We start from the raw sequence: 12,915 nt of genomic DNA, 5'->3' as shown, positions 1-12,915 counted from the left end.
TGTTTTCAAAGGAAACCCCTAACTTTTAGGACTACTGTAATGCCCCAGCATATACCTTTTATATACTGTTGTTGCTCTCTAGCCCCATCTAGTGGCCGGAAGGGCAAATATGCCCCAACTTATGATCTTTACATACCAGTGACCACTTTTTGGCACCAAGTGCCGGCTGCCTGCAATTTGGCAGTTCAAATCTCACCACTTTCAAGGTTGACTCAGCCTTCCATCCTTCTGAGATGGGTAAAATGAGGAAGCAGATTGTTGGGGGCAATAGGCTGAATCTGTAAACCGCTTAAAGCACTGTAAAGCGGTATATAAATCTAAGTGTTATTGCTATCCTACCAAAGACTCCCAGCCATCCCTCTCCATTGCGAAAACGAGATCAAGAGAGTTCATGGGCATGCTTAGAATGGGAGAATGCTCAAATGACAGAGGGAACTTCATTGCTGCTCCTTACCTGTTGGTTGGCCACTTCCAAAACAGCTCTAAACTCTTCTTCAAAGCCCCGAGTGACAGGAAGGAGCAGAAGAGGCATGCAGAGAGTCAAAAAGTGCCTGGTAAGAGGGCTGCACTTAGAAATTGAAATGGCAACGTTGACAATGAGCTATCAATGGGGCAGCCCTTGAAGAGCATTCGGAGACTTCAGCTTGTCCAGAATGCAGCCGCGTGAGCGATTGTGGGTGCACCCCGGTACACCCACGTCACACCTATCCTCCGCGAGCTGCACTGGCTGCCTATTGGCCTTCGGATACGCTTCAAGGTGCTAGTCGTCACTTATAAAGCCCTTCATGGTATTGGACCTGGGTACTTGAGAGACCGCCTGCTGCCAATTACCTCCAACAGACCTATTAGATCCCACAGATTAGGCCTCCTCCGAATTCCATCTACTGGCCAATGCCGATTGGCTACCACCCGGAGGAGGACCTTCTCTGTGGCTGCTCCGGCCCTCTGGAACGAGGGCGGCATAGAAATCCAATAAATCAAATCAAATCAAATCAAGAAGCCCAGTGTTGATACTGTGCCCAGCAATTCCTCTGGATCGCTGTGGAGAACACACAACTGGGAAGTGTCCTGAGCATGATCATCAGAAGGGAGAAGCAAAAAATACTACCGCCTGCCCCACCAAGGACAGCAAAAGGAACCTGTGTATTGCCCAAGTAGGTGTAAGAACAGTCACTGCAGGGCGAGTCTTGGTCAGAGAATCCATCTATGTCCTCATATGATAGTCCTCAAAAATAATCAAATCAAATCATTTTTTTTTTCAATGGCCAGGCAAAACCCCTTCCCAGCAGGAGGAGAAGACTCCTACATAGTAGAATCAGTAAGTTTCCAAGGGTCGAGCAAAGGTCTCCTGCCTGGCTTGAACCAACCTTCGGCGCAGGCCATGTTTGCCAGAAGATCTGGCAAGGACCACACAAAACACCAGTCAGGCATTATGTCTCCTGTCAGGACAGCCTCCCTCAGTAACCAAGAAAGAAACCACTCAACTCCATTTTGCAGAATTAAGAGTACTTTTACTGGTTATGAGTGGATAGCAGCTAAGCAAAGCAAGATCTGAGGCAAAAGCGCGCGAAATCATAGATATCAATACGTGACCCAACTCCCTCCCCCTGGTAACTCCATCCCATAGTCCAATCTGCACAACCCTCAGGTGTCATGCGGGTTCCATCTTTGAAAAGCATCATCAGATTGGTATGCCGGACAGTTGGCCTTGGCAGGTAAATCCACTATCTGCAGCATGTGCAGTAGATGGTGAGAACAAAACTCCCTTTTTACAATCACTCCTGCACTTAAAACTTCCCCTCCCAAATACCATGCCTCCCCCTCCCCGTTTCAATGACAGCCGAAAGCAAGTAGCAAAGCAGAGGCTGACATCTCCCCTACAACCCCAGGGACTTACCAGGCTACAGAGCAGAGGTGGGTTGCTACCGGTTCGCACCAGTTCAGGAGAACCGGTAGTGGAAATGGTGGAACTGGTAGGGAAGGCAGGCTTGCCACATCCCCGAACCGGTTCCCCAGTCACTTTTCCCCCCTACATTTTTAATATTCTGCGCATGTGCAGGCCTATTTAAAGGCACATGTGCGTGGAGCGATTCGGCAGTAACACTGGCAGAAACCTACCCCTGCTACAGAGGTCAGTATTCAGTGGCCAGAGGAGAAGCCATGTGTCCAGAACATCCATTCCCCAAGAGTACCAACCATGCAGAGTCCAACTTCATATCTGCCCCAAAAGTGCTTTTTTCCAGAAGCAACTGGACTTTCTGTTTTTTCTTTGAAGACGCTTTGCTTCTCATCCAAGCTGAAGAAGCTCCTTGGATGAGAAGCGAAACGTTTTCAAAGAAAAACCAGAAAGTCCAGTTACTTCTTGAAAAAAACACTTTTGGGGCAACCGTGGCTTGGATGACTGAGAATCCCCATAGATATTCTGATCATATCAGTAACGTGAGAACCAGAGCCAACATTTGGAAGAAAAAAACAGACCTTTGGGGGGGGAGACAAATGGCCTCTAATTCCTTAAATTAGTGTTTCTAAAACTTGGCAACTTTGAGATGAATGCAGGCTTGGGAATTTTGGGAGTTGAAGTTCATGTGTTTTAGTTTCCAAGTTTGATAAACAGCGTCTAACAACAACTACGATTAAAAAATAAATTCAACATAACATTAAATCCTAATTGGAAACAATTCCTTGAGTTTAATTGAACACGTGGTTCTGTACTATACCACAAATTAGATTTTTCTACATTGGGTCTATAACTCAGCTTTCTGGAAAATTAGATTTCTAGTTTTGATTCATTTCATTGTATTTTACAGTTTAAGTTGATGAATTATGCCACAATAAGCAGACATTTTATAGCTTAATAGGGATTTTCTTTTTCTTTAAAGAAATGGGTTTATTATAATTGTATCGGTTATTGGAAAATAGTAATTCTTCTATTCCATTGCTTCCCCGTGGTCCACTATTTGCATTCTACATTTTATTCATTTTACACATTTTTTGTTTATATTCTTTCTTTACAGCCTTTCCTAAAAAGGACACTTAAAAAATAAAATAGAAAACTGCACTTCCCTATTGCCTACAACTCTCAGAAAGGGAGCTTACAGAATTTCATTCTCATCTAGGATGGAACCCCCAACATTCTGGAAGTTAACATCCATACAGGTTAATTTGAAAAATTCTGCTCTAAGTGGTCAAATTACGCTCTTGGTGTCAATGGAACACCAAGGAGCAAGGAAAACAGAAAATCATCAATGGATAATTTGTGATTTGATATACAATTGTAAGTGGTGAGAATGGAGATGCACAAAAACCTGTAACCAAAGACATGCTATATGAAACAGTTGAAGGTTGTATGTTTTATATATTTTGTTTATCTTTTTTTAAAAAAATTAAAAAGGAAAGAAATAAAAAAGAACATCAGAACATGAAAAGATCCAATTTCCTTTGAGTACCGATCATGTTGATGGGATCATGTTCAATCCACCCAGACAGATGACTCCAAGAGCATATGAATGTTGTCAAAACAATGTTTCTCATTCCTGGATTATTCGAAGGAGAGCAGTATGATGGAGTGACTTTGGAGTGGGGAGAGCCATGTTCAAGTCCCGTACAAAATGATTTTAGCCCAGTCACTTTCTCTCAGCCCAGACTACCTTGCAAGACTGTTGCTATTAACTTACTTCAGGAAGCGCCTTAATGGAAAGTTTGTGGTGCGTGTTTCATCCAGTTCGATTCTCAGTGCCTCAAGGTTGACTCAGCCTTCCACCCTTCTGAGTGGGCAAAATGAGACCCAAATCGTTGTGGGGCAATATGCTGACTCTGTAAACCGCTAAGAGGGCTGCAAAGCACTGGAAGTGGTATATACCGTATTTTTCAGATTATAAGATGCACCTCCCCCCCCCAAAAGAGCATGGAAATGTTGGTGCATCTTATATACCGAATACAGCCATTTTTGGCCTCCTGAAGCTCCATCCCTGGATCCCATTTTTGCAAAAAATGGGCCGTTTTTTGCAAAACTGGAGGCGTTTTTCCATTCCCCCAGCCCCCAGGAGCACTCTGCAGGCTTCAGCAGGGCTGGGGGAAGGGAAAAATGCCCCCGTTTCTGCAAAAAAAGGTCCATTTTCCACCAATTTTTCACAAAAATTGAGGCGTTTTTGCCTTTCCCCAGGCCTGCTGAAGCCTACAGAGTGCTCCTGGTGGTCAAGGAGGACTAAAACTTTTTTTTCTTACTTACCTCTTCGAAATCATGGTGCGTCTTATACACCTGTGCGTCTTATTGTCCGAAAAATATGGTAAATCTAAGTGCTATTGCTATTTTTTAAAAAGAGAGTGTTTGAACTGCAGATTGTGAAGAGTTACAAGTCCACTCCAGAGGTGGGTTCCTACCAGTTCGCACCTATTCGGTAAAACCGGTTTGTCAAATCTACCGGACCGATTAGAAAAGGTTCAACCAGTGGACCCGGAAAGCAGGCCACACCTACAGAAGAGGTTCCAAAAATTTTTGAAACCCACCACTGGTCCTTGGATATGATTATTCTACACTATCATGCTCATATTTATAAAACTCAGTGCCTCTGTGAAAGGTAAGGATGATTACTGCGTTTGTGGTGCAATCAGAACATTGCGTGTGTTGAAGTTGTTTTAGTGCAAACCAAAGATGCCTTTTAAAAAACAAGTTTACATCATATTCTTACGCATGCCAGTGCTGTGTACGAGGTAATTTAAGGTGGTTCTGACAAGTGTCGTCGGCATCTTCATATCTGGTCACATGGGCGGCAAGCCACTCCCATCCAGTCACATGGGTGGCAAGCCACTCCCCCAAAGGAGGCCACACCCACAGAGTAGGTTCGAACAATTTTTGAAACCCACGACTGGTCCACTCCTTTTTCTGAGGAGTGGATATCTATCAAGAGTGCATATTTTAAGATAAAAGATTATCGCTCCTTTACAGGCCACCAATGTCTGTCATAATGAAGAATCCCCATTTGCAAACCAAGGTTTGTGGGAACCAACAACTCTACACACCCAGAATTTTCATCAGAAAAGATCTATTTTATTCAAAACAGGCAACTATGCCATCCAAGATGTACAATATATATATGGAGTGAGGTCATGGGAATAGGTGATATCAAAAGGGAAGCAATGCAGTCAAAGGTTTAGCAAAGAGCCTTGGATCACCGCCCCCAAAAGATGAAAAGGACGCCTAGATGTGCCTAAATTAGGGCGAAAAGGAGACAGAATCACCCCTGTAAAATCTGGAAAACAGGAGCTCTCCTTCCTCAAATGGATCACTCATCCAGAACACATTTTTAAAAACCAGCTGCCACATCACAATCAGCATTCCCATAAGCTTTTGCCCTTCACAAGCCCTACAGTGATTTTGCTAGAAAAGTCAGTGTTGTTTCCATTAAACTACCAATGTGATGGGAATCAAGCATCTTCAGACTCTCACTGCAGAAGCGAGATTTGGAGCTCAGACTAAACCTGTGCCAAGTTCCAGACAGGGCACTTCCTTCTCAACAATGCCTGGCCAGTTTGTGACCCCTCTGTTGGAATAAGACACGTTTGTTCAACAGAGGAGACTAAGCAACACTTCTGCAAAAGACAAAAGCAGAACATACCGTATTTTTCGGAGTATAAGACGCACCTTTCCCGCCCCAAAAGAGAGGGTGAAAATCTGGGTGTGTCTTATACATTGGATGCAGCATTTTTTGCCTCCTGAAACTCCGCCCCTTCACCAAAATGGCCGTGCATAGCCTTTAGGAGGCTTCTAGAGTACTCCTGGGGGCTGGGGAGGAAAATAATTGAGCGAAAAAGAAGCCATTTTTTGCTCATTTTTACCTCCCCAGCCCCCAGGAGCACTCTACAAGCCTCCTAAAGACTATGCATGCCCTTTTTGACAAAAAACAGGCTCTTTCTTGCAAAAAAAGAACCGTTTTGGGGAGGCCTGCAGAGTGCAAAAACTTTTTTTACATTGCCTCTTCAAAATCTTGATGCGTCTTATACTCAGGTGCATCTTATACTCCGAAAAATACGGTAGATATTTCCAGGGAGCAAAATTTCATTTCCAAAGACAGGCTGTGGGCTGAAAGAACGGAGGGTTTACAACACAAAAAGCAAACCGAAACCAGCCATTTCCAACCTGGTTAGCTTCCAGAGTATTGGACAACAACAGCTTTCATTCTTGAACCGGTCTCACTCACTTCAGGTGATGAGAACTGCCTACCAACCCAACGGAAGGCCACCAAGTTAGGAAACTGATTGGAAAGGCAACAAAAACAAAGGAAGGAAAATCAAAGGCCATTTCCTGGGATACCCCTTGCGTTCAGGTCACTCTGCATTCTTGTACTTCGTGAACAAGTTGTATAAAACCCGCAGGGTAGATTTGAGATCCAGGTTGACAACATCTGAGAGATAAACAAAAAATAAAACATTGTTAGAGTTTGTAGCAATCCAGCCAGCACACAAGCAATTAATTCAGCAGGACTCATTTATAGAAGAAACTTCTCTATATACAATAATATAAAACATGATGCATGTATACAACACCCATGCAGCTCTTGCAACTTGGTAGAGAAAAGAAGTAGTAGCAAGGACAAGACAAAGAAGCCAGAACACTCAAGGAAAGACAAACAAACTCTTATATACACAGAACAATTAAACTAAGCCACACCCAGGCTCCAAGCCATCTCACATGGCTCACCAATAATCCTGCGTCTCCTTGTAAAAACAAGTTTACATCATATTCTTATGCATGCCAGTGCTGTGTGTGAGGTAATTTAAGGTGGTTCTGACAAGTGTCGTCGGCATCTTCATATCCGGTCACATGGGCGGCAAGCCACTCCCATCCGGTCACATGGGCAGCAAGCCACTCCCACAAAGGAGGCCACACCCACAGAGTAGGTTCGAACAATTTTTGAAACCCACCACTGTGCGTCTCAGTCACCAAATAGTTGCCATTGGCTGACTTCTTGTTATGACTATTCCAGTTCATAAATTCTTATACACTGACAAACGTGGTGGCTCTTCTTTACCAAAACATGGTTTTGAATTGCAAGCCAAAAAGTCTTAGTTTTTAGTGCTAGTTTTGGTTTGTTTATGGATTAAACTCCCTGTTGGCATCCAAGTGAATTCAAGCTTGGTCTATTTTGAGATCCAACATTGATTTCAGCTATAGTTTCAGAATTATCCTAGGATTGGGGATATTTGTTTAGGGTAAAAAGTGAATTTAGGATTAGTGTTCTCTGGCAAGAAATAATCTGGGGGCAGCCTTTGAGTGAAATTTTGATCTTTAGTGCTAATCTAAGTATAATCATGGGGTACAGATGGCGCTGGAACATTTCAAGCTAAACATTCCTATTGGAGTGAAGTACACTTTAAGTACACAATAAGATCTCACAGGTTGGGCCTCCTCCGGGTGCCGTCGGCCGGACAATGCCGGCTGGCGACCCCTCGGGTGAGGGCCTTCTCTGTAGCTGCTCTGGCCCTGTGGAACAAACTACCCGTAGAGATCCGGACCCTTTCCACTCTCTCGGCCTTCCGAAAAGCCACTAAAACCTGGCTGTTCCGGCAGGCCTGGGGCTGTTGAACAATGTCCAGCCCCATCTAGACAGAATGGATGGTGTGTTATTTTTAAAAACTGTATCTTTTTATTCCTAATTTTTAACTTTTTTATCTTGTCTCTGTAAGCCGCCCAGAGTCCTACGGGATTGGGCGGCATACAAATTTATTAAATTTCAAGGTTAAGGTTGGACAACCTTGATATTTTAGGGCCATGATGGTGAACCTATGGCACACGTGCCACAGGTGGCACACAGAGCCCTCTCTGCGGGCATCTGAGTTGTTGCCCCAGCTCAGCTCCATTGTGCATGCACGCCTGCCTCCTGCCAGCCAGCTTGTTTTGGGGTCTCTGCCATGCATGCACGGGAGGGTGGGGCGCATCCTGGAGACATGCACAGATGGTCATGCATGGATGTACAGTGGGTGCACATACATGCACAGGGGGCGGGCGCATGTGTGGGGTTTGCATGTGCACTTGGGGGGTTGTGTGCACATGCACAGGGGCAGGGTACACACTGGGGGCACGCGGGGCATGCATTGCATTATGGCCCGCGACAACAAAAAAATTAGCCATCGTTTTAGGGTTTTATTTAATAGCTTCATTGGTGGTGAAGTTTTATGGTTAGTGGAGTCTGAGAACTGTCCTATAGCACAGCTTTACTGTACATGTAATGCTTAGGGTTTAAAATTCCTAGTGGCATTTTGGGTAGGCAGGACTAGTTTAATAGCGCTCTCATTTGCAAGAAGCAATTGCTCATCTCTTCTGGCCAGACACGGAGGGTGCTAAGTTTATTTCCTGAGAACATCCGTTTCCAGGTCTTCAGGGAGTACCTTCCGGTCGCGCTTTGGGTTTCTTGAGGCCCGCGTCTTGCATCAGCTCAAAAGAAAGGGAGACATTGTGCACCTGAAGAAGAAATCGGACAAGATAAAGGCGTGATTAGATTCTTGTAATGGCTGCTCACCCCTTCTCTGAGTAACCAATCTTATGAAAAGGCAAACAGCTTTCATGAGCCGAATGCATCCAATGCAAAGAGAGGCTAAACCTCGTGTTCTTCACTTATGTTTTTCAACTGTGGGAATGCTGGGATGTGTCGACTTCAACTCCCAGAATTATCTGGGCTGAGCAATTGCATCACCAAAGGTCTAATTTCGTCTTTTCTGGAGAATTCAGAATGCAGGACGATATTGTTCCTACTGCAGTAATAAAGATCTCCCAGTGCCTTAGGTGCAGAAATGCAGTTTCCCAATCTCTGACACATTAAACCAAAGACTGTATTTGACTTTGACACTTTCGCAAGGCCCTGAATACCTGGTTTTGCCAACAGGCCTGGGGACCCCTGAAGGATGTGAGCCAGGGGTGAAATGCTACCGGTTCGGGCCAGTTCACCTGAACCGGTAGTAAAAAAATGCTACTGGTTCGCCCGAACCAGTAGTCAGCTATGCAACAATCAGCTGTGTTGTGTGATTTATATTCACAAGAAATTGCGCAACACAGCTGATCGGCAAAAAAAAATTTTTCCTTTTTTAAGCATTTTTTTACTATTGGTTTGGGTGCACCGGTAGTAAAAAAAATCTAAAACAAAGTTTTTAAAAAGTTCCGACGATCAGCTGTGCGCCAATCAGGAAATCCTGCTTTCTAGCGAATCTAAATCGCACGGCACAGCTGTTCCCCCCCACCCCCTCGCTGTTCTACTTACCTTTGCAGACTAAGAAAAGGCTTCTTAGCGCCCGCGGTGTGCATGCACGCAAAGCGAACTGGTAACAGGCTTCAGAGCATTTCTGATGTGAGCCCATCAAATGGCTTCATTGACAGGCGTCATCAGGAGGATAGAAGATTACTGCTTTTTTAAAATATTGGCTTTTTGTAAGCTGCCTGAACTGGGAGCTGAGCTGAGCAGCTATGTACATTTTCATAAACAAATAAAATGCTCGACGTGACTACTGCTCACCTTCTGATCCAAACTTTCAGGTGTTAAGAAGAAGTGGTGGAGAGGAACAAAATAATCTTCAAGGAGGCCCATCAGTAGCACCAAGTAGACGCCATCTGCAAACTGAGAAGAAGGGCCAGATATGAAGGTGAGAATCAAGACGGCAGCAGAAGCTCACTGGGCTGAAGATTTTTCCAGCCAACATGGCCACTGCCCCTATCGGGGACATTTTGGGCAGGCTGAGTCTGAGCAGAATATTCAACAGCTTCAGTTATTAATTTGCAGCTCAGGAGTTTGAGTTTCATTTTATTTATAGGCCGCCCTATTCCCTGCGGGACTCAGGGCGGTGCACAAACCCAAGGAGGGGAAGGGAAAGACACAAAAAAAGAAAAACTACAAAATACAGGGCATTTAAAAACAACCAACAGGAGGGAAACCTTAGACGATGTCTAGAAGAATCCCCAAAGGGTTCCCAGGTGACACAGGAATCGATCAATTCCCATTCAGATTTCAACTGGCATCCAGGTATGAGATGCAAACCCTCCAATTTTTTTTTTTAATATCGTGATGACCAGAACCGTATGCAGTATTTCAAAATGTGGTCTCACTAGTGTGGTATAAAGTGGTGCTATCACTTTGCATGATCTTGAAACTATCTCTCTGTTGAAGCAACCTATGACTGCATTAGCCTTTCTGGTAGCTGCAGGACACTACTGGCTCATAATGGGTTGCCGTACGCCATAGAGACACAGTTCATCTTCAAAAAAACATTCTTCATTCCACTGAACGTTAGAAACAATGCGCAGTGAAACATCAGCACAAATGCCTGCTGTGTTTGTCTTGTTTTGTTGGGGATAGAAATGCTGTGTCATATAAGTCTCCTTTCAGCTGAACAGGTGGTAGCTCAGAAACAATTGTGCCTGGTTAAAATTTGGATGGGAGATCACCAGGAAATCCTTCAGCAAAGAGCTATTGGGATGTAGAAGAGAATTTTGGAAAAAGGCCATGGCAAGCCACTTCCACACTACTGCAAAAAACACCCCTAACTGCGTCCTATTACTCCAGTGATGGTTAACTGTTCTGACCCCAACTCTGTACGCCGAGGCACTCCAAGACAAGATTACTGCTAGACAATTTATTCACAGTAAATTAACACACTGACAAGACCTGGACAGCAATCCAGACTTCCAAGATAAGAAATACACCCGAGAGCTTCTCCAGTGTTGGTATATCAGTTGAATCCTGCAAACAGCCTCCTCCCAAAGCCTCTCCTTATATACTCTCTTGGGAGGAGCCTAATTACAACCACCTGGGTCCAATTATCTTCTGTATCTGCGGAGTTGCTCTCGGCGTTTATCTGCCCGCCTTTGCCTGGCGTTCGGGACCAACTCCCTTAGCTCTTCCCCACTGCTCCAAGGCCTGACATCATGGGCACACTCCCTTTGGCTTTCACCGCTGCTCCATGCCTCAGGCGCCTCTTGGTGGCCAACCAGCCTCTCTGGTCCCTGCTCGGAGTTGGAACCCTGTCCAGGGTCCTCCACATCGTCCAGAGATGACTCATAGGGCCCCTCGCTATCGGAGTCCGTTTGCAGCTCCAATGGCTCCTGCTGGGCCACAACAGTTAACCTTTTGGTGCTAAGTGCCTAAAGCGTGTGTGTGACCCCAAAATGGGAGGGGGGCACGCATGCACCCTTCACATGTGCGGCAGAGACCCAAAGACCAGCTGGCTGGTGGGAGGCATGCATGCATGCGTGGTACAGCTGGGCTGGGGTGACAGCTGGCGTGCCCGCAGAGAGGGCTCTGCCTGCCACCTGTGGCATGCGTGCCATCAGTTTGCCATCACGACTATAGTCTGTTCAATAGTCTCTTTACCTTTCCAATATTTTCTTTTTTGCAGAAAGACCAAAAACAAAAAAATTGTTCAGTTCCCAAATGGTTGTTAGGCCTGCAGCCATATTTCTTGCTGGATCTTTGGCCTGTCACACTCTCTCTTATTTTACTATGCTGTTTCATTAGTGGGGTAATTGGGAGGGGGGATTGTAAGGAGTGAGATGCTATGTAGCCATAACAAAATTCTTTCTAGAAGCCCAAGGTCATCCTTTGTCTCCGCACCTCTGCACCTGACCGGAAGTGGATGGGTGGAGATGCCAGCGTGGCAGTGGAAGATTGGACCATGTGATGGACTTGTGGGTGTGGGGGCAAGATCATGAACTTTCAACTGGGTGGAAACCCCAGGAGGTTTTCAGATTCGGGTTTCCACAGATGTACCAAAGTGTCTCTCTTAATAAATTGGAACTTTGGGGAAAGATCTGCCTTGAACTCTGATTTAATTTTGGGTGATATTTGGAACGCTGACCATGGTAAAACCTCTCCTGAAAATCTCCCATCCATATTTGGGGACATAAGCAACCAAATAAGCTGGTTACCAAAATAGTTTCAAATGGGCCATCAGTAGCTGTTTTTATTACTGGTTCCAAATAGCTGGAATATAAATATCCAATGTTGTTCCCAGATATCTTACCTGGCTTTCTAATTCCGACACTTCCAAATTCAGCTTGTTTAAGTGTTTGTTTACAAAAGTGATCAAGGACTGAAAAGCAGGGAAAAATACAGTGATTAGAGAAATAAATATCCAACCAATAATCAATTTTTAAAAAATAACGGAGTCTTAACTCTTTACCGCATTTCTCGGAAAATAAGACCCAACTGGAAAATAAGCCCAAGCGTGATTTTCCCCCAGGATGCTCAAAATATAAGCCCTAACTTAAAAATAAGCCCCAGTTAAGACTGTCAGCCATACAGACACGCATCTTAGTAGTGTATTTTCCCCAAAATAAGACCTAAGCAGAAAATAAGCCCCAATGCATCTTTTGGAGCAAAAATTAATATAAGACCTGATCTTATTTTCGGGGAAACATGGGTAGAATTCAAAATAACATTCAAGCCTTCCATCATCTTGGTTCCATTACAAGGAGCAGAAAAATATCTGCAACAGAATGATGCGTATAGAAAAAGAGGGGGGCTCACATCACGACCCCATAATGCTGTTTGCATCACTCTGTCCCTCCCCCATTGGTTAACCCCTGTAGGGTTGTACAAAATTTATAATATTTGGAATTTAGGGGAACAGAAACAAGTTTCACACAACTTCCCAAGAAGTCTAATAATATTCCACATGCTTATTCCCATGAACAGGTAAAGCACTGAGCACAAGATTGTCCTAAAGCTGAGCTCAACCCTGGATAATGCTACTCTATTTAAAATGGCAACCTAAAGGGACGGGATTCTGAGTTCTTGGTGGTCATCCACAAATAGTCCTCGACTTACAACCACAATTGAGCCCAAAATTTATGTTGTTAAAGTGAGGCATTTGTGAAGCGAGCTTTGCCTCATTTTACAACCTTTCTTGCCCACAGTTGTTAAGTGGATCACT

At 44.5% G+C, this 12,915-nt stretch overlaps 1 protein-coding gene across 1 annotated transcript in view; it reads right to left on the bottom strand.

The window, feature by feature from the left end:
• Positions 1 to 5,297: 5,297 nt before the first annotated feature.
• Positions 5,298 to 12,915, bottom strand: part of PARVB (parvin beta) — a 55,567-nt gene continuing 47,949 nt past the window's right edge. Inside the window, exons 10-13 of the mRNA XM_087722211.1 lie at positions 12,004 to 12,072; positions 9,504 to 9,605; positions 8,386 to 8,458; positions 5,298 to 6,401 (exon numbers count right to left, since the gene is read on the bottom strand). Coding sequence (XP_087578337.1) covers positions 6,325 to 6,401; positions 8,386 to 8,458; positions 9,504 to 9,605; positions 12,004 to 12,072 — 321 coding nt within the window. The 3' untranslated portion in view covers positions 5,298 to 6,324. The remainder of the gene's footprint in view (positions 6,402 to 8,385; positions 8,459 to 9,503; positions 9,606 to 12,003; positions 12,073 to 12,915) is intronic.

Source organism: Thamnophis sirtalis, unplaced genomic scaffold (assembly GCF_051295495.1).
Source record: "Thamnophis sirtalis isolate CommonGarterSnake01/CBP01778 unplaced genomic scaffold, rThaSir2_p1.2 scaffold_9, whole genome shotgun sequence".
Lineage (NCBI taxonomy): Eukaryota > Metazoa > Chordata > Lepidosauria > Squamata > Natricidae > Thamnophis > Thamnophis sirtalis.
This window is presented reverse-complemented; position numbering and strand designations above follow the sequence as displayed.